General features: G+C 46.5%; 1 protein-coding gene across 1 annotated transcript; it reads right to left on the reverse strand.

The window, feature by feature from the left end:
- Positions 1 to 205: 205 nt before the first annotated feature.
- LOC144160003 (astacin-like metalloprotease toxin 5) lies at positions 206 to 16,131 on the reverse strand. The gene is made up of 6 exons (XM_077691629.1): positions 15,989 to 16,131; positions 11,942 to 12,003; positions 9,015 to 9,087; positions 4,016 to 4,133; positions 2,512 to 2,690; positions 206 to 463 (listed from the first exon to the last, which is right to left on the reverse strand). Exons 1-6 carry the CDS (start codon positions 16,098 to 16,100, stop codon positions 243 to 245), a joined length of 765 nt encoding a protein of 254 aa, XP_077547755.1. The 5' UTR covers positions 16,101 to 16,131; the 3' UTR covers positions 206 to 242.
- Positions 16,132 to 27,761: the final 11,630 nt, after the last annotated feature.

Below are 27,761 nucleotides of genomic sequence, written 5' to 3' on the forward strand. Positions count from 1 at the left end.
GTGTCGGACAGCTAGCGAACGGCGTTGACGGCAGACCTCGGCCCATTGAGTCACGGTCAACTGAAGGTCATTTCCTCAACGACGGCGATACCGCTGGACGAAATTAGTAAAGCCTAGCTTTAAAATACAGTGGAGAGACCGGGTGGACAGAGCCGAAACAGCCAAGCAGCGAAATGAGCGAATTGTTCCATGGATCACCACGTGATTTTTTGGGCTGTTGATATCATCCTTTATTTCCTTCCTTATCGGCAGCCGTATGCTTCCCGGATCCCCTGAACATCGTACTGGCTGAGTCCTGGCCTCTTCCAAATACTCGGGATAACTCCGCCGTCTTTGGTGAGGATGGTGTAGAGGTTCTTTCGGGCGAACGCCTTCGAGTCGTACAGCATGACTGAGCCGAAGTCGAAGGGGGACAGCGGTTCGTTCGCCCGATGTGGCAGCTTCCGAAATTCGTGGGCGTGCTCTGCGTTCGATATAAAAAAACATGAGTAATTACAAGTTATGAAACTTTGAAGCGTACAATATAGGCGTGACCAAAAATTTTGGTTGAAGGTATCAGTAAATTTTATTTCTCTTGAGCTTTGATGGCGGTCGTCTCTAAGAAAGACACGCACAGTTTTTGTCAAAATTTCCTAGGCTACTCCAAAGGTTTCTACGTCACAAATAATTCAAATAACAAGCTTAGCATATAACTGCGAACAAAGTATTTTATGGCAGTAGAAAGAAATGCGTTTCTTAAAGCTTTCCGCTATAAAACTTTTAGCTTCGTTCAAAGGGTAAGTTGAGCTTTGAATATTCTGCGGCCCATGCACTTTCGCCCCGGCCGAGGAAATCTTGATAAATGCTGAACATACAGACGCATACTCCTATTTTAGATGTACTGATGTTGCATATTGACCACTAATCTCTTCAAAATGCATATCCAAATGATGAGACGTTTGAGATTGACGTCTAAATCATGTTTGGTCTTTAAATGGTACAAGTTCATAACTAATCTAATAAAGATTCACCTTTGAAGATACACTGACGACAAAATACAAGTTGCACTAGATCGATAGACTAATTAGCTCACCGAGAGCCCAAAGATACCACTCTTACACTTAGCCTTTCTGAAATAAGGTAGAACAAACTGCAGAAATTCAGAAAACTGTGTACTAACGCGTATCACTCTTATGCCGCTTGTCTACAGTGTCAGTTTTTTACAACCCAATATATAGATATGTCCAGTGAAAGACGTTGTATAAATGTAACCATAGTATAAAGTTTTCGTTTGTTTCTTTTATCCAAAGACGCAAATTTATACCATTATAGCGATGAAGTGCCTTTGCTTCACCGATTATGTTTTTCCGGAGATTCACGGCATAGTTCAGAGTTGGTCCGTTTACGCTATTTTAACACGCAAGTGTTTTATGACCGGGTAAGCGAAGATCTGACTGATGTCATATCCGTCACGGAAGTGACTTCGGCAGAAAAAGAGCAACTGACGCGGCGGCGGCCGGATTCGAGCCCCCGACTCTCTCGCCACAACGCGAGGTACACCCAAGAGCAGAAGTTTACGAACCACGAAAATAGCAATTTTGAGTTATTTCTCTGCCGCACGGCAACCCGGAGTACTATGTGCTGTAGCTTTCATTATTTCAGTACTTATACGACATCTTGCATGCATTTGGCAGTTTTTCGGGCTGCTATAGGAAGAGAAATAACCTAAAATGAGAATTTTCCTGGTCCGTAAACTTTTGATCGTGGCTGTACGTAGCGCTCTGCAACTGCGCTATGAGTAGAAACGCGAACAGCTCTATGAACGCGCCTTATGTCTTTCAGTACGAGTCATTCAGATGGTGCTGCCGCCTAGGAGAGACGAAGCGAAGTAGCCCATCATGATGCTAATGACCGCCGACAGTTGGCGCTTCGATCACTTTCCCCTCCTTCAAAATTCCCTAGACTTTATTACCAGCGTACCAGTCAGCGCAGCGTGGCATGTGCGCTTGACTGGAGCTCGTTTCAACTGAGCGAACGAATTGCGACGACCCGTCGACGACCCGCCGATGATCGGCCCAGCTAAACGCTGGGCCGACTGATTGGGAAGGTCGGCGAGCCGGGCAGTAGCGCAGTCAAGCCAAGCCATATTTTTTTGACGTCATGCGAAACATTCTACAAATCGGCAAGGAGGATGACGAGAGGAGGACAGCATTTTTAATTGATTTTTCTACTAAATAAAGTCGCTAGAACGCAGTGAGACTGGTCGAAACAGTTCCTAGAGACCCACACTACAATTTTCGCTAGTAATCGCGCGATGTTTACCAATCACTTCAGTGTCCCATTAATAATGAGTATGTAATAGTACAAACTGTTCAGGAGAGAAATAAGCGAGGCAACGACAAGAAAGGAGGGTAAGCCAAATTAGGGAGAGTTGGTACGCGTGATTCCGCGAACTGCGACGACATAGATATAGAAAATACCGGCATGGCCACGAAGGGGAAGCGTAAGTAGAGGATATGCGTACATACGCACCGGGTTTCGCGTTCTCGGGGAAGACTTTGACGTACTGGTCCCGATCTGCGCGGGAGTGCTCGTGGATGAAGCCCGCGGCGTGCATCAGCTCGTGAAGGACCGCTATCCTGTTGCGGCAGCCAGGTCCCAGCTTGAGCAGTTGGGGTCCACGGCCCGTACGTCCCACCTGCGACGAGCACCTGCGCCGAGAGGAGGCTCCCGATCATTCACTGCTCCTTTATTTATTTATCTATTTATTTATTTATTTATTTACTTATTTATTTATTTATTTATTATTATGTGTGTCTTTATTTATTTATTTATTTATTTATTTATTTATTTATTTATTTATTTATTTATTTATTTATTTATTTAAGCATTTTTTAATTCTCATTATCTCAGATTTATCTTGGAATTCTCATTTTGCACATATTTGTCAAAAACTTCGAGCAGTGTCTTGTGTTTTATATAATATTAAATTTTACATGCCATTGTCTGTCCGAAAGCTCGTAGTACATGCCCTGTGTTACAGTGTAATCCGGTATGGAATATCTATTTATGGTCATGGCGCTCAACATTTGGTAAACCGGGTCAATTCTATTCTTCGAGGTATTCTAAAGAATGTTGCATATGATCTTCCCCCTCACTCTGATGTTTTCAGAACCTTGTCATTACCTGATTTCAATTCTCTGCTGTTGGAAACGGTTGTCTTGAAACATTTTTGGACAAGCCAGCATAAAATTCCGTATGTGCCTGCTCGTTGTCTGAGACCAAAGAATCCCTATGTTACACCCCGTTGTAATACGAGATACGGTCGAAGACTCCGTAAATATTATGTCCCTGAAATATTCAATTCACTTCCGCGGTGCTTAAATGATGTTAAAACGAAAGGTAGCCTGAAAAAAGGTCTTAGACGCATTAGTCTGTGACCGGAACCCTGTCATGTGTTTTGTGTTTTTCGTGGTGCGTTCTCACTCTCTTTTCTTCTTACTACTGTTTTCAAGCGAATTATCTGTTATTGATGGCTCTGTCACTGTCTGCCAGGCACTGCCGTTCAAGCCCACTGCGGCTTTGGCAGGCCCGTTCCTTGTTTTGTATTTACTCATGTCATCAATAAAGTATTATTATTATTATTATTATTATTATAAAGTACATGACTCCGCAAGATCGGCATATGATTATTCAGTTAAGTTAAAAATCTCCAGATCTCCGAGCTAAACCAATAGTAAAATGCAGTCTTACCTACTCCTTTATACGGTTTCTTAATCGCTCCTTGAAACCAGCGTAGCTGTTTCCATAGAAACGGTAGTGTCGCATTTAGACACTCCATGTCTGCGATAACCCTACATATCGCCCCAGTGGAACTGGGTTTCATTTTTTTACTTTTGGTTATGATAAGTACTCTAGAAATCGTGCTGCCTGTGTATGGTCCCGCTGAATGTATGTCGTGCCCAACATAAAAGTATTCCAAAAGAGGGCTGGTACCATGTAGGGCCAGAAATAGAGGTTATCGTGTGGAACTCACCCATTTCTGTCAACAATTTTGACGTAGGCTTTGTGCTCAGACGTGCGGGGAACAAAACGGAGGCAGGAAAGGCTCTCTATCTCGTCCATTGTCCTCCGGATCAACTTTTCGTGGCGTCCTGTAAAAAAAAAAGCAACCCAGAAGCGGCCAGAAGCTCCCCTTATTATGCCCACCCGTTTGAAGGGCATGTGCAAGTTATTGATTCGATTTCCCAACACGTTTTACTGCCACCTGTAACGCGAACTGCATTTAGATGTGGCGCAAAGCGTAACAATTTTGTATTGACCACGTATGCAATTTTTTCTAACCGTTTATTACCACCGTTACAGCTGCACAGGATACCATTTATGTACCACTGCACAGGGTACCGAGAACTGTGCCACTTCAGAAAGGTAATGGGGTCTAAACGCGTGACTGGCAATTTTCGTGACCGCACTTTTCTGCCACGTTAGGCTTCACCAGAACCTGAGCAGTCCTCCTAAGCCTAAAGGGGCCGTGAAACAAAATGCACCTTGTACGATTTGAAAGAGCTAGCCTCTGGTCCGACACTGAGCTCTATTCCACACACGACAAACGTTTTTGTAGCCAACAAACCCCAAGAAATATAAAGAGTTTTTCAATTTCGCGCCTCGCAACGTGAACAGTTCCGCACAAGCGGCAGCAATGACGCAATAAAGAGAAATAATAATTCGCGGTTATCAGTCTGTTACTGCACGTTATGATTCAAATTATAAGGTCACGTGGTTTAGGAGGCAGTCCCCTTAGAATTGCCCAGCCGTGTCTTTTGTCGGTTGCTTTCTTCGGCGACTGCCAACCACACAAACAAGATTACTTGACGTCACAAAGACGTCTCCAGAAAGTGGTTAGGGATTCATTACCACTGAATTTGTATTTGCTATTTTCGATGCTATTTGTTTGAAGTTTTGGGTAAAATTCGCAACATTGTAATAGAGACAAAGCACTCTTTTTAATACACCAAACTTCCGCACTGTCTTTATGGCCCCTTTAAAGGGGCCATGCAGACAAAATACAAGTTTGTTTTATTCGAAAGATTTCGTGTTTTATAGTGCCCACAGCGCTTGTCCGGCGTGAAACGATGCTTTATTCCCTGAGAAATTGCACACTTTAAGTTAAAATTTTGATTCTCCCGCCAAATCGTGTGTTTGAGCAACGTCTGCAGTGACATCACAAGAACCGCTCTGCAGCTGATTTCGAAGCCTTGTTTATCGTTAGTGAACCTAAATGACGCCACCATACCGCAAAGAGCCGCTTCCAGCCTTTTCTTTGTTTTTAACCGTATTTGCAACTGGTCTTTTTTTATCGTTCAGCAAGAAAATAATCCTTTCGTGAAACATGGTGTTCGCTCAACAAATACGGTCCCATAAGACACCGTCGCTTACGCCAATCGGCCAGTGTCGTATGAGACGACCCCAAAGCGCCGCAGTGCTGTGCTGATAAAAAAAGGCGTAGTGCGCGCAGTACCAACAGCAGTACGCATCGACACTTCTATGCTAACGTGTACTTTCGTAGCTTCCACTGTTTACCCTATCATTATTACTGCTACAGTTAAACCAGGATATAACGAAGTTGATATGAATTTGCAATTTTTCGTTAAATGCAGGTTTTCGTTACATGGAGGTTTCTGGTTAAGGCTGGCGTGCATAAAGCAGAAACGAAAGCAAAATTCTAGACATCAGTGACACTGATCTCCCCCTTCAAGGATTTATTTCATGGGGAAAACTGCGTGATTTCCGCCTACTGTGTTTCCCACTAGCTTAGGCACTCCAAAGAAAAAAGATGATTTACCCCCGTATTCGCAGACTTTGACACTTTTCGGGGCCCCAACGCGTTTCAAGGATCGAGCTTATGCTTAAAGGATGCCTTTTCAAGATTGCTCTTTTTCGCGCTCAAAATTCGCGAGAGGGTACTATAGCTGGGATACTGCACCAGGCAGCAACGCCCTTCTTTCGCCCCGGTGAAGACGACGGCATTTCAAATTGCCAGCTTGTTTTGGAAAGACAAATCCTTTCGGTTTCTGGCAGCAGAAATCATCACCGACGAACCGACACCACGTACAGCAGAGGAGATGCGCAACTACGCGCCGACACAGCACCTGACCGACACCGCAGTCGTCAGACGTGGAAACGCACGGCAGCTTGCGGTGCTGGCCAAAATCACTAAATTAGTACACTTCCTTAGCCCAATTTAAAAAAAAAAGTCAAGAGCAATAGCTCGTTAGCGTAGCGAATTTGGTATATCAAGGCTAACCATTGCAACGCCTTCGTTACATAGGGGTCCCAAACACATGGGTTTCAATGGGGCGGCCAATTGGAAATTGAAAAACCTCATTAAACTCGGGAATTCATTACATGGACGTTTGTTACATCCGGCTTTAACTGTATCAAAAGAATGTGCCCTTACTTTAAGCGCAAATAGCTTGTTCGGCAAGCTTGTAAGCCCTGCCCAATTTGCGTTTGCTTTTTGGCGGCCTCAGCCAATCATACAGCTGCCGCGTATGACTAGATAGGTTCTGTGGTTGGAAATGAGCTCGTGGGTCGCATGGCCATTCCCTTTTTTTCTTAATTATATAGCTTATTTCGGCAAAGGTTACGCTAAAATGGGTGTGAGTATGATTCTAACTAGGCATTCTTTCGAATGAAACAAACTTGTGTTTTGCCTGCATGGCTACTTTAAGATTGTAATCCGCACGGTAATAGAGCGAAAATGTTCATACCATGGGTTGCCATTGCGGGGGGAATTTCGCGTACCGGAAATCAATTGCCTTTATTCACCCTCAGCTTTTCTTTAATCGAGAACAATATTTATCTCTAAAAAGTTTTCATTCGTATCAGAAAATTGCCTTTAGTTCACGCTAGAAGCGCATAGCTACCTTTTATTTGATATTGCAATTGTTGCAGGTGGAGCATTTTAGTCCATCTGCTGTAGGTCGTACGTCACGCAGGGGTTCCCGGACTTGCCAGAGGCCTCTACCTGTAGGTCTGGGGCCCACCCATAGAGGACGCAGCGTTCGCGGTGAGATGAAAATCGTGGACACGCAGTGGCTAAGGAAGACTAGAAGCCTAACGATGAAATACGGAAAGAACAGGGGAGAATTGAAAACAGCCAAGGTAACCAAGAAAGAGGCAAGGCAGATAGAAACAAATAAATGGAGAGGAAAAAATGGAAGCTAAAACGTCGTTAGAGATGTACAGGGCTGAGAAATTGAACATCAGAAAGGAAAATTTCTACGATAATTCCCAGGGCAGTGCGTTGCTTTTTGAAACTAAAGCAGGTTGCTTGCGAACTAACAGAACTAACAGCTTCGTGGGGAAGTATTCACAAAATGATGGGGTATGCGTGGTCTGCCGTAAAGAAACAGAAACTATGCAGCACATAGTGTTAGAATGCTAGGGTATCCCTCCAAATCTACATGAGGGAAATATTCGGCTTCCAGAAGCCCTAGGATTTAAGGGTAGCATAGAGGAAGTTAACTTCAAGGCTGTCGAGACGACGAAAAGAAAATTAGAATGCTGGTAGACGAAAAGCATAGAGGGGAATATTGCCTAGGACAGCTACCACATGTAACAGGAAAATGAAGTATTTTGTGCCTAATAAAATTTTGTGCCTGCCCTAAGCAGCGCTAGTATTAAACCAACAGTATAAAACATAGGTATACATAGCCATTTTTGGTAAGATGACATGTCATCACCCCGCTACAAAGGGGAAACCAATAGCAATCATCAATCATCATCAGCAGCAGCAGGTGGCTTCCTCTCTCTGTCCGCTGTGAGGGGAGAGAGAATGGGAGGGATCCTCCCACCGCGGGCGTTTAGCTGCCGATTTCTTCGCGCGAACCCTAAAATTTGCGCGGAGGCGGCGCTGCCGTTCTCGGCCGAACCTTTGAACCACAGCTCCACTGTTTCCGCAGATTTCACACTGGGTGGGACTGGTTTTAATTTTTAGTACTTTGCGCACAAAATTTTGTGGTTTTTTTTTTCGGGGCTACAGCAAAGCTACTGTTGCGAGGTGAAGACCGAATACCATTGGGTTGCTACATTAACCACATCGCCACATTTTTTCCCAACTCGACGCATTGTCTCCGCTCAAGGGTACCACATATTTCGATGTAATTTCTTCAGGGGAAGGGAAAACAATTTCCAATTCCTCCCTAAAGAATGTTGAGAAAAGCGCGAAAGCTAAAAGTGCGCCCAACCTTCGCTGAAAGTACGTCCAATCAACTCTCGCACCTTTAAAGACCCTAATCGCAAACGAACAACAAGCGAATACGACGATTTTTCGCGCACTGAGTAAACGCATCTATAAATGATCTCAATGTATACCGATACGTGGTTTATGAGGTAAAGGTATACTACTGTAGTCAATGATCGATGGGTGGATTGCCTTATCTGCAACCATTTCTTTTTCACGATTTTTAAGTAAGCGTTTTAACACAATTGAACTCCCATTTCACGTTTGTGCTGTGTGTCCGGAAATCTTATCAGAGCTTTTCAGTCGCTCAACCAGTCAAAGGGTGAACGCATTTGTTCTTTGACAGAACGCAACCGATGCCACTAAATAAGCTTTCGCTTCAAAAAGCTTCACTACAATAAATGTAGAGCTAGAGCACCTAATCTTTCGTGCCATTGCCTTACCGCAACTTTCAAGATGTTCAACATAAGCACGCGATATTATGCAGATGTGCATAAAAAGGACATTGCTGCGCAAAAAGTCCGATGCCTCTCTCTCTCTCTTTGAATTGAACAACACATCTCTGCCCTCAGTATTCCTGGAGTAAAAACGGAAGACGAAAAAAACATTCCTTCGACAATTTCAGAAAGATAAAATTTTTTTCTTTGGAACATTGACGCGCTCTTTCATTGTAATGATCAAAAATCCACTTGTGTCATCCCGTCATCACCGTCATCCACTTGTGTCATTTCAGACACATCTGAACGAACCCCACGGAATCTTTGAGGTTAAACTAATTGGGGCTACTTACGGAGTTTCGGGTCAATGACGTAGGGAATGATTCCCTTCGGCCACAGCTCCAACTGGAGGCCCACAGCAATCCTCTGCGCATGCGCAAAGACAGACAGAGCGGGCGTAACGAAAGTGGCTGACACACGGAAAAAGAAAACCTTGAACGACGTTTCGTCAAATTTACAAAGGCCGTTCCCAGAACCAAGGTTGGTCTGGGATGTCGCCCTGGGAGGTCGGTCTAGGAGGTTGGTCTGGGAGGAAGGTCGGTCCAATGGCCGAAACATCATAATGGCGCACATCGTTTCCTTTCAACGAGTCAATCACCACAATTGCCTGTTTCAGACGATATATGGAGTAGGTGTCCATGATGAAAGAGCGCCCTACCAGAAAGGTATTTCGTCTATGTCAGCCTTCAGGTGTACACTCCTTCCTTTTGCTCACTAAGGGGAGACAAGGCCACGGTGCAACACCACATGTGGGCCTGTCCTTATGATCCCCTACCCCAGATGAAGTGCGTGGACCTCTGAGAAGCAGCGCTGAACTGCCCTGACCCGGAGAGACAGAAGAAAACCATAGCCCGGGCTACGAAGGTCGCGAACAGCTGTGACCGATGGACACCTCCTCTCTTAGAGGATTTCTTTAATAAAGTATAACTCTTTCTTTCTCCCTCCCTCCCTCTCTTTCTCTATCTTTCTTTCTCTCTCTCTCTCTCTCTCTCTCTCTCTCTCTCTCTCTCTCTCTCTCGCTCTCTGCATTACTCGGGCAGACCTCATCATGGACGGACATCACTCGTTCTGTCGATAATGCGGCTTTTCTTCCATGTCCCTTAGGTGTCGACCCAACACAGTGCTAACTAATTGCCCTCCTGCGTGACGCACAGTTTGTGACAAGGCTATTCGCACCAAAGGACCCACTGAAGAATCTTTTGCTTTTCACCGAGTCGTCTAGCGCATGCCACCTCTGCAGGCGTCTGAGTGGAACCACGTCCTCATAGCCGGGAGTTCTCGGCGACTTGCTCACAACTTGCGAAAGCTTACATTCTCACCTCAGCATAGCCGCGACAATTTCTTGGGTGCCCGCACATATGGGCATTGAGAGCAATGAGTGGGCCAAAAGCGAGGCGCGCGTTGCGTGTAGACAACGAACCGCATTGAACGCATGAACCATTCCCAGTTGCAATCATGACATCCCGCTTGACGTCATTACCAGGAAGGAAGTCCACGGCAGAGATGGCGGCACATACTCCGGCGCCTTGATGAGGAAAAGGAAAACTGCACAGGAAGCATGAGCGCCCTGTTCCTCCCATGCCTGAAAGTTACCTCAGGGCTCACAGACATTGGTTCGCCGCCTTGCAACCAACACCGCCTTCCCCCCAGCGCTACGCCACAAATTCTACGGAAATGACCCAGCCGAAGGACTACGTCTGCGGTGTCGTGTGCCTGAAACTTCAGCCCATTTGGTTTAGGGCGGGGATTTTTTTCATTATCTTCCACGATCGCACGCTCCACAAGCTCCTCGAACACATCCGACCGACGACGTACTTCGACAGGGTACTTCGTCCCACGCGGGACATCACCACGCTCTCTTCGTTACGGGCGTCTCTTGCCGCGTTTGTTTATGACGACGAGGGTTCAAAGACAGCACTGTGTAATGGCAAGAGGCAACCCCACAATCCTACACGCCCCACGCCCTCAATGAGAACTTCCCCACCCTTACAGCAGGCCAGCACGGATGCAGACAGCAAGATTGTTTATTTAGCTCTTCAATAGAGCACGTATTTCTCTCTCACTCTCTCTCTGTCTCTGTCTCTCTATCTGTATATATATATATATATATATATATATATATATATATATATATATATATATATATATATATATATATATAACCCTGAAACTAACTTATTCTGTACTCTGAAGAAAGGAAGTCCTCCTCTTGAAGCGTCAGTAAACTTTTATTTTTATTTTTAATGGCGTTCTCGTGTGTCTTTTGCTCTACTTACCTTATTTTTCGCCCTCTGTGTAGTTTCTTGTTTCCATAGTATATATATATATATATATATATATATCATATATATTGTATGATATGTATATTGTAATCATTTGTAATCATATAATCATATATATATATATATATATATATATATATATATATCTTTATATATATATGCAATCTATTTACAGAATGGGCATAGCGGCCATGACACAGACCTCGCGCAAGATGCGCGCCAGGAACGTCGTTGTCGTCGCAATCGTTCTTCTGTCAAGGGGCTGTGAGGCATTGCCCACCTTAGTCCTGTAACATCCCCCCCCCGGGTCGAGGGCTACCGTCCCGGTCAACGTGAGGCAACGTAAGGATTGCGATAGGGTGATCGATGCGATGAAAACATACAATGGAGCTTTGCCTGCCGCCGCAGGTTAAGATGACGTCCCTGTTGATGCCTGGCAACACAGACGCGATGTCTTCAACTAGGAACGAACCTTCTGCGGAATTCGAACCACGTCGGACGAAAGGGCTGGGGACACGGCGTCTTCTTTGGTCGGTTCTCGGCTTGTATCGTCTGGTCTTCGTGATTACCTACAGATGGCATTCGTGGTTACCTACAAGTGCCTCATTGACACTTTAGTGATTAGGACGGTATTCCTCGAGTTAGATAATTAATTACAATTAATTAATTAAGTGTCATTAACGAAAAAATTACTCTCCGCTTCTTCACAGTAGTGCAAACATTATGCACTAGGTTTTCTTCGAGTTACGCAATTTCTCTTTTTTTAAATCTTGGTGCATGATAGCTGGGACACCCTGTATATATATATATATATATATATATATATATATATATATATATATCGGTTCCTGTTTGTCTTTTTGTAATCAGGTATTTTGAATCTCGGAAATATCACCAAAACAGCAGCACGATATTCTGAACACACGGTTGTTCCTCACGCCTTGAGGAGGGATAATGATGTCGCCTTCAAAGAGTCCATCGCCCCCTACAGTCAGGTTTCCTGCGCACAGAAAGAGAAGCGACAGTGAAGTCACCGTTGCGGGAACATTCTGAAACGTGGACGGCTTTCGTTAAATTTACCCGCTACAGAAAACCGCCAAGAGGACCCAAGTCGGAACCCACGTAGTTTAGTTTTAAAACTAAGTAGAACTGATCTCAGAACTTGATGTCGCAAACGGCAACGACTTGATTTGCTCCTACCTGTCCATAGTGGCCTCCCAATAGGAAAGCATACGACGCGCTCCACGACCGCCCTTTTTTTCGTGTCCTACTAGGGAACTGACGAACTAATAAATGTGTACCTAAGCCGACCTAAAACGTACCAAACTGCTGTTATTTCGAAAAAAAGTTGTGCATAATTGACTTACGAAAACACGTTGCAGTAAAAGAAAATCGTGGCTAATAATTGGCAGCATTGGGCCTGTACCCAGGACTTTTACGTTTATACCGATGAATCTACCCCTCAGGCCGGGACACGTGTTTCCAAACGCTTCGCTGCACAGAGCACCCACGCGACATGTGTGATGTCTTGATTGATCGATTGTAGGGTTTAACGCGCCGACGCAACGCAGGCGATGAGGCGTGCCGGAGTGGAGGGCTCCGGATTAATTTTTACCACCTGGGGATCTTTAGCGTGCGCCGAAATCTCGTACACACGGGCGTTTTTGCTTTTCGCCTCCATCAGAAAAGTGCCCGCCGCGGCCGGGAATCGAACCCACGACCTCGTGCTCATCAGCGCAACGCCTTATCCTCTGAGCCACCGCAGAGGGTTGACATGTGTGACGGCACTGCACGGGCTATTTTTTTGGGAGCCTGCTAAAACGATGGCACCATTCGGTCTCTGTGGCCTCAAGCCACAGAGACCGAAGGGCAAGCCTGATTGCTTGCCCAAAAATTGAATTGCTTCGATCTGTGATATGAGCCAACGAATGCGTTCTTGTATGTAACCTGTGCCTCAAATGAATTCGTAGTGTTTCTTTAAGTCGCAACACGTCCAAGGGCAAGCAGCCGGCTTCAGCAATTGTCCCAGAACACGACGATCCTGTAGGAAGGCCGAGGCACTTCCTGAGGCAGTTATTCCTCGCCGCTTCAAGCTGTTTTTTTCTTGTATACGGGACAGCTGCTGCAGGACAGTGAGGCTGTAGTGCAACACGCCGTCAACATACGCCATGAAGAGAAGAAGCATGGAACAACAATCGCTGCCCCAGCGTGTGCCAGCAAGATATCCAATAATTTGGGATGCCGTGGAAATTCGCATACGTAGTCTCTTCACTTCCTGAGCCCAGGAGAGGTTTCTGTCGGTTGTAACACCAAGATACCTTTTGGTACGTACGCATTTCAGGGGCCGGCCACCGAGAATTAATTCGATATCTATCCATGCTCTTACGGGTGAAGGCCATTGCGCTGCTTTTTTCTGGGGAGAGATGAAGTCCTTTAGGCTGTAGGTGTTCTGATATTTTTGCAAGCGACGTCTGGAGCTTCTGTTGCGTGACTAGACGTGATCTCGAAGCACTCTAAATACAGATATCGTCCGCGTACAGAATGATCCTGACCCTACGGGGGCTACCTTATCGGCATCTGCAAGCGGACGTGCACATTCGTTAGGAAAGTGATGAAGTCTCCAGAGGTTAGACGGATTGTCGAAAATTGTGGAATCTTCTTCTCTCGACATTCTTGCCGCACTGTATGTAGTGTCATGATTCGACCTTCCACGTGGATGACGCCGACCAGACCAGGTAACTTTCCGAAGTTCTAAAAGAACTACTACAACGTTTGCTGGGCAACTGGGCCGGAATATCTATGCGATCGTGGATCGGCTTGTAAAGGTGGTTCAAGAACCACTGTTACGAAAAGATGTTGAGGCTCCGATATTGCTTGTATTCACTGGCGAGGCGCGTGTTCAGGCAACCGTGTGAGTGCGCCGTCACTCGTTACGTCGGGCTCCGTGGGATGGCGGTGCTTGTCTGTGCTAAGCACGGGACTGTGTTGCACGTTAAGAAATTCTACCTTACCGAACGCAAAGTATTGCCTCGAGTCCACTGTAAGTGCGATTAATAACACCTCTGTTGACACGACTGCCGAGAATCAAGTTGAAACGGAGCAGACGACGCACGCCGGTGTTTTTTTTTTCTTCGGCGTGCGAGCGCAGTGACCCAAGCCGTGCCATGGCCGTGGCGCATCGGCCATGTCTCTGGTCGTTTCCAATGTTGCCAAGCGAGTAAATTGACAGCCAAACGTTTCAACGAATACCACTATATGGTGCACGGGGAATCGCTTTTCATTCAACTGTGGTGTAAAAAACAAGGGCCGAGGTAACCATCAGTATCACTGCAAAAGTAAATGACGTCCAGTAAAGTCTTTTGTGTCATCATGAATACGAATGGTGGTGTTTTATTTAGTGCACGAGGGAAAATGTACACGAAAGTCGCGTTGTGTCAAACACTCAGAAGGGTTTGCACTCATGAATAACAAGCACGGTCGCAAAAAAATTATTTGGCCGGAATTTCAATATATTCCCTGCAGTTGCAGTTTGCAGTCAAAACGCGAACCTTTGCCGGGCGTGGTCAGGTCACAGAGAGCATGCCAGGCAATGTGATAAGCAACAGTGATACACCAATGCGGAACACTGGGCGCACACCAACGCCTAAGGATGCTGGTGCGAACGGGATTTAACTTGCGTCATGGCCAAGACAAGCTCGGCAGCTGTATCGAGACGGTGAGAACTGGGCGAGGGCGTTGGGCAGCTCGGATTCGGCGGTGCAAGATGCCATCGTCGCCCGGGCTGCCAAAGTCACCGGGGACCTTCCTCCCTCGGTCACCACCCCTCCCCAGAATTAGCCCTTGCGGCAATAAAAGTTTTGTCTCTCTCTCTCTCTCTCTCTCTCTCTCTCGGCAGCTGTTAATGGCCTCTGTCTTTTAACAGGCGTAAAATTACTACTGGTAAATGCCTTATGTAGAGCGTGGAATACCGGTAATAAGCGCACACTTCTAAACAAGCGGCCCGAAAGCCGGCGTCTCGCAGGCGGCAACTGCCATGAGCAGTCCCGTAACGGTGGCGCCGCGGTGGCATTGATGTTACCTAGACGCCCTCACGCCGCTTTAACGGCATGCGGCAGGCCGCACGTCAGTGCGCCTCTCAGCCAGCTGCCGCGCATAGACATAGATTTACACCCTTACGAGTGTAAATCATTTTGCATTGTACGTGCAAGCTGCGCCCCCGCACCTAATTCAAACTTGTCAGCCTCACAAGAACTTAAAGGGACCCTGCAACGCCCTTTGAGCCGTGCAAGTAGACCTGCGCGACGTTTAGATTACTCTGCCAGGGATACCTGAGCCAAATGTTACACATGCACGTGAAGCGATGAGCGCGGAAATCGCTGTGAAAGACGCCGAAAAACCAACCGCGCTCTCTTCATTTTTCCTCATTATGCAGCCCTGGCATGGGCTAAACGACGTCATTGAGGCCATGGCTGTTTTATTGGCTGTCGCTGATCAACTTCGCGGCTTATTTTGCGCATTTCCTGTGACGATCCGCCGTCGTTGGCGCTGTGTTCCAACCTCTTCTACGCCTGAACCTCTACGCACAGCCTTGGCGTTTCTTTTGTGGGTTGAGTGCGCGCGGAGTTTGACTGACGAACTCAATACTCCCCTTTCAACGAGACCACTCGACAACAAACGTTTATTGCTTCAAAAACGTCCTACCAGCTTGAGCGCGGGCTTAAGTTTCGTACTTTGCCCCCTGCGTCTTCTTTTCCTTCGTACTTTTCTTCAATATACTCGCAGTAAAGAAGTACTTGCGCCGTGTGGAGTAGCAACCAGTTGCGTTAATAAGGCGAAGAGGCAATTTCCGTCGCTAGTTCTAACTTGCAACAAAGTATGATAGTAGCTCTTATCTGAAAAAATTACAGCACTTCCTGTCATAATTTTCACGCGAGTACCTGATAGGCGAACTTCATTTCCAAAGTTCCTACTAATTGTATACATACCTGGGAGGTTCTTCCAGCGAACAAGCGCCTGAGCTGTCGGGGCTTGACGCACAAGCCAAATAGACGACGCGATGAAAATCGTCGCGAAGCTGGGAGCCTGGATGAAATGCATTCTTACTGAGACGGTATATCTTTCGTCTAGTCTCAACAAACTACCTTGTTTGCTGTGAACGAGGGTCGGTTTTATTTATATATACCGCATTGCGTGCACCCTGAACTTCAACCGCCGGTGTTACGTAGGCGTAACCTGAGACTGAACGTGTACGCAATTCCCGCAGCACGTCATGTTCACGTTCTGCAGCTTTTCTTTGAATTTTTTTTTTGTTGTTGTTGACCGTGCAGAGGGCCAAGATTTACAACATCACCAATGCAATAATGGCAACTGGGCGGGTGTTAAGATATGCCTGTTCGGAAATCCCAGTTAATAAAAATCCCTGAACGAAGGCCAAGATATATAAGTCCCGCGGACAACGCGAACGCTAGTTGCTGGAATCAGCCATCGTGCAGGGGGTGGTTCGACTGGGAAAAGCACAGGTTACTTTCCACTAAGAAGTTGTTACATTTGGTTAAATCCGATGGTTCTCCAGAAATAGCGGCCTTGTTGTCTGCCTGTATTTTGAGCCCCATAATCTTAACACTGTGTCCTGGAATGATGTCTTCGCCCACTAGTACCACCTTCACGTCTTCCTTCTGTGTCTCGGGCGCCTGAGAGCGGACAACCACCAGTTCAGACTTTTAAGGTGAACATCGCAGTACACACTCCTTCGCGAATTTACCAACCACATCTACGCCTTCTTGCAGCGTCTCTTGAATCCATTGTAAGGAGCCCGCCTTCGTCGTCCAGAGCGAAATGTCATCGGCGTGGAGCGCGTGCCCCAAACCTTGGCGTACTCCGAGCTCCTTTGGCAGGCCCAAGAGTGCCATATTAAAGAGAAACGGCAACAGGACGGATCCCAGTGGGGTCCCCTTACTTCCCAACACTATGGATGGAGATACTTGTTCCCCCATCTCGATTTGAGCTCGGCGGCCTGTCAGCAAATCTGCAGCCTGAAGGTTGGCTAGGATGCCAGCATGGGAGACGTTGTTAAACGCTCCCTTGATGTCCAGCGCTAAGATGGCTCTAGGAAATTGCTTAGTGGCTTGCTTCATGACCTCTTCCTTCAGTTGCAGCAGTGCGTCCTGCGTGCTTAAGTGCCTCTGAATTCCGAACATAGAGTCCTGCATCTGATCAATGATGTCCAGATGTTTTTGCAGCCTATTAAACACCATTCTTTTCATAACCTTGCTCACGCAGGACATGAGGGAGATAGGCTGTAAGTTATCTATGTGTGGTGACTTCCCATCCTTTGAGATGAACCTTACCTCCGCCTCCTTCGAGCCACTTGGCAACACGCCGCTTTCCCAGGCACTTTTCATGTGTCCAAGGAGCTCTTTTCTGACTTTGTCGGTCAAGTCGTTGAGGAGTCTGTAAGTAATAGTGTCCGGACCTAGGGAACTGCGTGTATTACTTTCAGAATGCCCTTTCGTAAGTCAGGGTCGATGAAAGGCCTGTCCAGGACATCATTGGAGGTGCTTCTCTACAGACCAGGTTGCTCCACACTCTTCTCCGTATTCAGGTACCTCTCTTTCAGGTCTTCCATTAGTTTCTTCTCCAACTCCTGCGTAGTTGTTTAATGTGCGCGCCATGCTTCGGTTGGTCGCGTTTTTTTGCTGGCCAGTGGGCCTATGAGATGGCGGAGCAATAGCCAAGTCTTGCGCGTAGAGAGTGCCCCCCCGCAGACCATAACAGAAGCTCAGCCAACTCTCTTTACACAGCTCGGCGGTATACTCCGCTGCTTTTTGCTAATTTCATTAATCTTCTTCCGCAATTTCGTATTATGCCGCTGCGATTTCCACCCCTTGGTGAGACTGGATCTGGCTTCCCACAGGTGCGCCAGCCATGCTCCGATGCATGGAGTCTGGTGCGTGGTGGCACTCTTCTCCGTGTGCTTGTCCACCAGCGCCAGCTGCTCCTTTTCCCAGTTCTCGTTTGGCCGGCCCTACGTCTGCTCCTCTGGACGGTCTTCCTGCTCTTTCCTTGGCTTGTCCCAGTTCGTGATCAGTGCCGTCCACATCCTCGCCTTAAACGCCGGTCCTTTTATAGTGATACGTAGCACATCGTGGTGCGAGCCCAGGTTCACGCCCGAATTCTGCCATGTAGCATCGAGGGTGCCAGCTAAGAATGATAAATCTGATGTGGTGTCCCTTTAGGTGCTTGTGCCTGTACGGGTAGGAGTGCATGGTTCGTTGAGGAGGGCGAGGTCAAAGTGTTCAATCAGGTTCGCCAAAGTTCTTCCCTTCTTGGAGAAAAACTCGTATTCGCACGTCGTGTGAGGAGCGCCAAAGTCCCCAGGATAAGCAATGGTTGAGAGCCTTCCTTGCACCAAACATGCACCAAGCTACCTCTTGTTCTCCTTATCAGTTAGCACACTGGAATGCACTTCATACCTGCTCTGAAGGTCCCGGTATAAATCCCACACGCACCCGTATGCTCTTGTTCTCTTTGCAACTGCAGCCATTCCGGGACCGTTCGAGTTGACGTTGGCAACAACTACGGTCACTTTTTGCGTTTGAAAAGACATAAAAGGCTTTCGCCTCCGAAGGGTGAAAACATTCACCCACCCTTCTTAAACAAAGTTCAGAGAAGCACGAAAGCTGTAAGTGGGCCCAACCTTCGTTAAAAGTGCGTCCAATTGGCCGTCAAACCTTGAAAGACCCAAATCACAAACGAAAAACGAACCAATGCGACAATTTTTCGCCCACTAAGTAGACGCATCTACGAGCGAACGAAATATATACACCGATACGTGGTTGGAGATAAAGGTGCACACTATTGTACCCCTTCTTCCTGATTGACGCGCGTATTATCTTATCTAGAACCGTTCCTTTTTTCTCGATTGTCAAGTAACCGCTTTGACACTATGGAAGACCGGTTTCATGCACGCGCCGTGTGTCCAGAGGGATTATCGGAGTCTCTCGATCGGCCAAAAGGTCCAGGGGAAAATTCATTAGTTTTTGACAGAACTCCATCGGCCTTACTAAGAAAGCTCTCGCTTTAATGATATTACAGCGTGCAATAAATCCTGCAAAGGAAATAAAACTGCGGCAGTGAATTGTTGACCGATGGGTATGACGCCCAAGTCGAACGAACCGCGAAAGAGCCTGACCTTCACCGAATCCCAGACAAGTGCACGTGTTGAATATCGCTGAGGCCAGCAAGACTCGCTGCAACGGTTGGTTACGTCTTCATTTCATACCCTGTCAGCACTGACAAAATTTATACGAGCGCGTGCGCAGGTTACTTTTGGCTCTCATCATGCAGCGCAGCTGCAAAGGGGATAACGTCCGCAATCTGCCGATATCAGCGACTCGGGCATCCGGTCTTCGAGGGCACATTTCGTCGTAGGCTGCATGTCACACACAGAATTGATGGTTCATCACGAATACTTTGCACGATCAATATTTATCGTCATTCCTAAGTACGTAAATTTCCCCGGCGAGCCGAGTTCGCAGGCCACTGGCTCCTGGAAAATTGGACTCTTGCCAGAGACGGAGCACAGTTCTGGCGTTGGCTGAACAAATGTACCGGTGACTGTGTCAGTAGGAAGTCCATATCTTTGAGCACGAAAGAGCTGGCATTTTTGCATGAACATTTATCACACGTGCGTGTATGACGGGTGCGTGGTGGGATGCGCGGTGGCGTGATGAACTAGTATAATCATTTGAGCGTGCTCTTCTGCTCTATTTACATGCACCGTTGTTGTTATTAGAATTCAGTTGTAAGTAGCGCTGGTCCTTGTCTCCCACATCCTGTGCTTTCTTCGCTGTGCTTAACGGAGTTCTACAGAAATATACCGCGCCCGTGCCGAGGCGTCTTACGAGCTACCCTGACGCGAATAAAAAGTAAAAGCGAATTACTTGGACAAGATGGAATGCCAGTGGCCAATCTCTCAAGCATCGAAAAGTGCGAAAAACTGTGACAACAAAAAAAAACGAAAAATAAGAAAAAAATGGCTCCAATTCACGCTGTGAGGGTGGTTGAAAAGCAAAGCTGTGAACGACCCCACAACAATTCCCCATGCGACGTCACTTGAAGTCACACACGTGGCTCTAGAAAAAGTGAAACCAGATATTCTGCCAGCCATTAACTGTGATTCACGTGGGCGCCGTCCCGAACGCAGTAGCGTCGGCCGCGGCCAGGCTCGAGTTGCGGACGCCGCCGCTGTAGCCCGGCCGTGCGTCGGCAGTAAGAAAACGGTGAGAAGCGTGTTTTGAATGGTGAGACAGCAGAACCTCTTCGAAATCGTTTTCAGTGCATTTTTTTTGCTGTTATAAAAAACAATCTAACGTGTAGTCCCAATCAAAAAACACTGTTATACTCTCTAATATATACCCATGTTTTGCTAAAATATACGTCAGGTTCAGGTTCCCTCTGTGCTAAGTAATGAGGGCATGTAGGAGCCATGGGCACAGTTTTAGTATTTTTTTGACGCCTTGCATACATACTCTATCTTAAAGCACCCATTCACCTGCTTTGGCCGGGCAGTTGAGTCCAGTAACAGAGAGACAGACAGGCAGACAGACAGACAGACAGACAGACAGACAGACAGACAGACAGACAGACAGACAGACAGACAGACAGACAGACAGACAGACAGACAGACAGACAGACAGACAGACAGACAGACAGACAGACAGACAGACAGACAGACAGACATAACTGTCGCGGTATAGCGTAAGAAAGGCTATCATGTCTAAAACACGCGTGATGGTGGGTTCGGATCCCCCGTGCTGAGCTTGTTTTCCTATTCATAATGACAACCCCGGACATTGCTCGGAGCATTTGCTTGAATCTCGTTCTTAACGTTTATCGTTGCCCTCTCGCTGCTGCACCAGTAATGTCCGACATTCACCACTCATCCCGGTTGTGATCACCCCTCTGGCGTAGTAAGCCCTGTCACAAGCAGGGTGGAGACCCACAGAATACGGGCGGGCAAGGTGTGGCCCTTCTAAATCCACGCATCTTGTGCCTAATTGAAAAGGTTTCCAGGGAAATGGGAGTACGTTATCGACACAGAAATGGCGGTTTTCCTCAGCAACTCACTCCTTTCCGTGGGCAAATTCGACGTAGTTCCGCTCATCTGTGCGAGGCACAAAATGGAGGCAGGACTGGATTTGTATTCCGTCCATTGTGCTCCGGAACAACTCCTTATGTGATACTGCAAAAAAAAAACGGGAAAAAACAAAAGCGACCTCATCTATCTCCCTTCTATCTCCACCATCGACCCTGCGCTGAAGCACCAAGCCAAGTTATCCATTGTCTATGATTGCCTAGCTCGTTCCACTGCCATCTGTAACGCGAACTCAATTTAGGTATGGCCGCAACGCAAAACGACTTCGTATCAACACTGAATGCCATTTTTGCTAATTCTAATTCTCAACTTCGGGGTCATAGAGATGACGAAGAGGTGACTGGAGTGGTGGTGGAAGAAAAGTAGGGAAGAGAGTGGGACGTAGGCAGAGTAATATACCGAACTAGAATTTATAACACACGGGGGGAGGGGGGGGTGGACAGGTGTTCAAGGTCAGGAAGGGGGGGGGGGAAGTGAAGGGAGTTTAAAATCGGGGGGAGCTGGCTAACCCATTAGTTTGGTTAAGGGTAGGACCAATAAGCAGAATAACACAGGCAAGTCGGTTGGTAACAACCAACGACCCGATACAAAAGAAGGGCCTCTAATCGCCATCATCATCATCAGGTGGCCGGCTTGTACCGAGCAGGAAACAGAATCTTGCTGCCTGCACTTGGCTGCCACAGAATGAACCGGTGCCCGTCCTAGCCAATGGCCATTGGTATAAGCCCCATAGCACGAGTCACTCACTGTTCTGTAAAAAATGCCGCCTCTTTCCAAGATTTTCACGCAAGTGCCTGAACGGCGAGCTTCATTTCCTAAGTTCCTACTAACTGCACGCATACCTGGAATGTTGTTCCAGCGAACAAGCGCTTGAGCTGTTGGGGATTGAAGGACCAGCCAAATCGATGACACTATGAAAACCGTCGTGAAGATGGAAGCCGTGACGGAACGCACTCTTATCGAGGCCGTATATCATTCGTTTATTTGAACAGACTCTTTTGTCGGGCGTAAAATAGGCTCGGTTAAATTCATATATATAGCCGTGCGTGCACCGTGAACTTCTACCACGCATATTACATAGACGCAACATGAGACTGAATGCGTACAAAGTGCCCGTAGCACAAGGTGTTCACACTGTCACAATATTTATTCTTTTTTACCGTGCACGCTTTCGAGCTTTAAAATATTACTCGTACGATAACGGCCTCCCAGCAGGTGTTAAATTTGCCTGTTCACAAATACGGGTAATAAATATCCGAGTGCCAAAGCCACCGTATATCACTCACACGGACTCTACAGCGCAAACGCTAGTCGCTACAAACAGCCTCCGTACCAGGACACGTAGCTTCCGCTAAAACATGATTACGTTATGGTAAATCTGATTGTTCTCTAGAAATAACACATCAACCTCTATGGACACATGAGACGGTAACTTAAAATCGTTTTTTTCGACGTTAATGAGATGTGCTCAGCCCATACCACATTAAATCAATCCCTAACCTGACTGCGAAATGTCGCGGCAGAAGCATTCAAAGATAATATTTCTTGTCTAAGGGGTGTTTTACACAAACTTTACATACTTAACTTTCCCCTATAATGCTCCAGTTCAACGGTCGCAGGTCATTCAGCGGGTCGAGTAAACAGCGCACATTTTCGCTCCAACGTACATCAACTACACCCATGTCTTTTTTTTATTTGTTTCTTTCTGCATTCAACAGGTTACGAAAATTGCGGAAGAAATTGGGTGTTTTATGGCTGTGGGGGAGGGGAACAGCTATTCACTTCTTCTTCGAGGTAGGGTGGTCTCGAGGCCAGCTCTCGGAAGAAATGGTATTGAAAAAAAAATTGGTTGCTCCCTCTTCCATAGAAACCGATAAAACGCGAAAGTGAAATGTGCCTACACAGGAGCAGTTGAATGTTTATTGTGCATCAATATGACCTTGCACATTGCTATTTATATTTCGTCGGTATGGCACCGTTATACGCATCAACGTTAGACACTGGATTGCACGCGCCGGAGCACTGCGTCAATCCGACTGAAACCACAGGCGCTCGCAAACCATCCGCGCGAACGAAACTAAACGGGTTTTCAGCGAATCGTTTGCTGAACACACGGTCCGCTGCAGCGAAAGAAGCAGCGGACCGGGTCAAGAGCGCGTAGCGCGCGTCCCCAGTACACGTAGGCGCTAGCATCGAGGCGTCAACTGTCGGCGCTCAATAGCGTCATGATGCACTGCTTCACTTCGCCTCTCCTAGACAGCAGCAACATCTGAAGGGAAAGATATAAGGCGCGTTCATCGTTCCATATTCGCGTCTGTTCACAGCGCAGTTAGGAGCGCGTTTTGTACCTCCCGTTGCGGCGAAGAGTTCGTGGCTCGAATCTAGGCGCAGCCGCGTCGAACGAAGTTTCTCTGGCGATGTCATTTCCCTGACGGATATGGCGTCAATGAGATCGTGGTGGACCCCGGGATAACACACTTTCGTGTTAAAAAAACCACCAGAGCCAAAGTGCGTCCATCCGATGCGATGACGGGTCGATCCGCTATATTTGTCACCAAAAATCAGAGCGCCTTCACTCTGTGGAAAGGAAAGGCAAGTGAAGATGGCCCTTTCGTGGCCATTGCTATGTTGCGCTTAGCTATTTTGGGGGTTTTGTTGTGTTGAAAACTATAAGGACACTGGGGCGAACTCTACGCCAGAGACTGAGGACACACACGATAGGTACGTGGGTAGGCACAATGACGTTTCTTTGAAGCGAGGCTACGACAATCCCTCCGGGGCAAGTTCTAGTGCGCCGCACAGGTGGCCAGCAAAGAGCGCGCAGCATTGCGCAATGTGAGGGGAGAACGAGACGCCCTGCGTGGCGAGGAGTTACACTGCCCAAAAGGGAATCGGCGGCGCCAGTGGCGAGAAGTATACAGTGGAGCTGTAACCATATTGTAGATGGCATGCATCACTGTTAAACACAAAATGCGAGAAAGCCAGCTTACAAAACCCAAGATTACACAGTGAAGGTGATGATGATGATGATTGATGATTGATGGCTGATAGTGGTATCCCTTTTGTAGCGGGGTGATAATGCGTCATCTTACCAAAAAACTTCGAAAAAAATTATGTACCTATGTTTTACACTCTTCGCTTGATATTTGCGCTTCTCTTAGGGCAGGCACAAAAAGCCTATTAGGCACAAAATACTTTTTTTTCCTGTTAAAGGTGGTAGCTGTCCTGGGCAATATTCCCTTCTCTGCTTTTCGTCCACCATCATTCTCATCTTCTTTACCTCGCCTCGACAGCCTTGAAGTTAACTCCCTCTGTGCTACCCTCAAATCCTAGGGCTTCTGAAAGCCGAATATTTCCCTCATGTACGTTTGGATGGATACCCTCACATTCTAACACTATGTGCCGCGTAGTTTCTGTTTCTTTTCCACAGACCACGCATGCCCCATAATTTTCTGTATACTCTTTCACAAAGCTCTTAGTTCGCAAGCAACCTGCTCTAGCCTCAAAAAGCAAAGCACTGCCTATAAATTTATTTAGCAAATTTCCTTTCTGATGTTTAATTTCTCAGCCCTGTACATCTCTAACCAAGTTTTATCATCGCCCATTTTTTTCCTCCATTTATTCGTTTCTATCTGCCCTGCCTCTTTTTTGGTTACCTTGGCGGTCTTGGATTCTTTACTGCTCTTTCCGTATTTGATCGTTAGCCTTGTAGTCTATAGCCACTGCGTATCCACGCGTTTAATGTATAGGTACCTGAAAGCTTTAGCTGTCTACCTACGTTGATCCATTACTCTCAACCTCCTCTGAAAACATATTTCACTCCGCGCTTCTCGAACTTCAAATGACGCCCAGCCGATATCTCGCTGCACTGCTTCGTTAGTTGTTTTTCCATGCGCTCCTAAGACCAAACGGCCTACCGTTTAATGGTTCACTTCAAAGCCTGCTAGAGCGTCTGATTTTAATCCTAGCACTGCATTCGCAAATGTGAGACCCGGAAACATTACTCTTTTCCACATTCCTCTAACTACTTCATATTTGTTATACCCCCAAAGAGCTATAGGCTACATTATAGCTGGGTTTCACTTTCCCTTGCCCTTAAGTTGCTCCCCGTGAGTTCTTAAGTACTCAGCCCCCTCGTTTATCCACGCTCCCAAATATTTATATTGCTTGACTCTAGATAATTCGACATGCTGGATTGACACTGCGTCAGTGGTGTGTCATTGAAAACCATTATTACCAAATTTTTCGCGCTAAAATTTAACCGGAGGTCGGTGGCTTTCTGGCCGCTAATATTTATTAGCCGTTGCATATCGGTCTGGTTATCAGCTAAAAGAACAATGTCGTCTGCGTATAACATTCCCGGAATACGCTGTTGTACCACTTCACCTTGCAGCATATGGGTTAGGCTAAACCCTACTTGACTTTCTTACAGCTTCTTTCTAAGCGTGCCATGTAAAGCATGAACAGCGTTGGGCTCAAAGGGCATCTCTGTTCCAGTCCCTATGGGTGTTGACCTGCTGGGCGCATTTCTGTCCTTCCCATGTAAGGTGCACTCTATTGTCTTTATAGACTGCTATAAGGAACTGTATTACCTCTTCATCTAATCCCTGGAGTCCCAGCATTCTGCACAGCAGTTCTCTGTTTACGTTGTCATATTCCCCTTTAATGACCATAACATAACCATAATGGTCTATTTTGCGCTTTCACAATTTCAATCCAGTGTGTTATCCCCAACAAATTCTCATCCAATCGCATGTATTGTCTAAATCCATTCTGCAGTTTCTTAAGGGTTTCATTTTCTTCCATCCATGCTAGAATTTCTGATTTTATCGCCGACATTACGAATCTATACACCTCTGACGTTTCTGTGAGTGGTTTGTATGAATCAATACTGGCTTTGTTGCCTCTGCATTTGTATGTTAAATTCATCCTACTTTCTAGCCAACCCTCTGGTATTTGTTTAGTTTGGATCAACTTGTCTATTGCTTTCATAAACGATGCCTTACTTTTAGGTTCAAGCAGGTTTACCAGCTGCACTGGTATTCCGTCCCGGCCCACTGCTGTTCGGGGGAAAACCTTCTGCTCTGCTTTTTCCCAATCAAGGTTGCTCAAACTTACTTCCCTTTCCGCAGCCTTTTGTGGCGCTGATGTTATCGGTGCAGGCTTCCCTACCACTATTGTCCTAAACTTCTCACTAATCACTCGATGAATATGCGCCAAGGCGTGCTCTCCTTCTAAATGTTTCTCCTCCTCATCAATCAAGATTTTTTTATGGGTATCGTTTCTTGAGCTTAGTAATTTTACATGACTCCGCAACTTCTTGGGTGCGCTCTGTCCCTTCTTCCGTGTTTCTGCCATCCATTGTTCGCTTTTCTGCTTGATCTTTGTTTGCAAGTTTTTCTGCACTTCTAGTTCTTTTCTAGGCAGATATCACATTTTTCCTTCACTACCTCCGGTTCCATACCAGCTCTTTTTGCCTCTCTATGTTCTCTCGACGCCTTTTTTTTTATTATTCAATAGCCTATTTTATTTCCTTATTCCACCAGTTTCTCGGCTTTCTCTTCTCTTTCCACTGCCTTCGTTGCTTAGCTTCATTCATCCTATGCTTTATGAACGCGACCATTTCATCGCACATCGGTCCCGTTAGGTCGGCTTCACCATTAAACAGAAATGAATTAATTGAAAGATATCCTTTAGGGCAATATAAGCTGTCTTATGAAACTCTGAAGGCCCCAGGACCTTTTTTCTGTTTTTTTTTTTTCATGATTTTTTTCCACACGCTTCGAAGTGTTGGTTTACGCTAGATTTGTTGCTGGAGATGACCTCCCGCAACCTAGCCATACAGAGTTTCACTGTAATAAAGCTAACTTCTGTCATCCTTAACATACCCACGCTTCAGTTAAGAAGACAAAAATTTCGTCTCGATTTCCTCTGCTCACTTACCAACCATGAATTGGCTATCGACCCCTCTCTGTATACATCCGCCCTGACCACAAGACACACGCGGCACCATCACCCTAGATCGCTAACACCACACCAAGCGCATACTGATACTTACAAATTTTCATTTTTCCCGCGTACCGTGGCTGAATGGAATTTCATTGCTGAGCCATACTTATTAGATACTGTATAGCCCCGTTTTTTGTTATTGTTGTTGTTGTTTGTGTCTTGGATTGACAATGCAATATCCGCCGTTTCATTTTTTGTCTCTTTTGCTCTTTTTGTATTATTGTGCTATTCAAGTGCTCGTCCTGCCAGGACCACAACTGTGGTCTGCAGTATGCATTAAATAAATAAATAGTTTCCCGCACGCATGCCTCGCCAATGAATACAACCTATAGGTGTCGGGCTCACCTTGTAAATAAATAACATGCCTAGAACGCCTGTTAGGATGGACCCCATTAAAACACCTTGGGTGGGCGTTTTTGCTACCCTTTCGGCGAGCATAAACGGTATTGAAACTTCTGCAGCGGTATCTACCAATGTTAGGGCCCCTTTGCCGTTTCTGCGTAACGCGAACGGGGGAAACTGCGATAAGCCCGAGACCGCGCGTGTTCTCGCAGTCATTACCCCTCCAAGCTGAAGCACGGAGTGGGAGTATG

The sequence above is a fragment of the Haemaphysalis longicornis genome, unplaced genomic scaffold (genome assembly GCF_048455015.1).
Source record: "Haemaphysalis longicornis isolate Haplotype H1 unplaced genomic scaffold, Haemaphysalis longicornis Haplotype H1 scaffold_10, whole genome shotgun sequence".
Lineage (NCBI taxonomy): Eukaryota > Metazoa > Arthropoda > Arachnida > Ixodida > Ixodidae > Haemaphysalis > Haemaphysalis longicornis.

Excerpts from the sequence above, each read along its gene's own strand:
- LOC144160003 (XM_077691629.1), bottom strand. The coding sequence starts at position 16,100 with ATGCATTTCATCCAGGCTCCCAGCTTCGCGACGATTTTCATCGCGTCG. Across the intron at positions 12,004-15,988 it reads TCGCTGGAAGAACCTCCCAG|GAAACCTGACTGTAGGGGGC; the intron begins GTATGTATACAA and ends TTCTGTGCGCAG. Across the intron at positions 4,134-9,014 it reads CGTCATTGACCCGAAACTCC|GACGCCACGAAAAGTTGATC; the intron begins GTAAGTAGCCCC and ends TTTTTTTTACAG.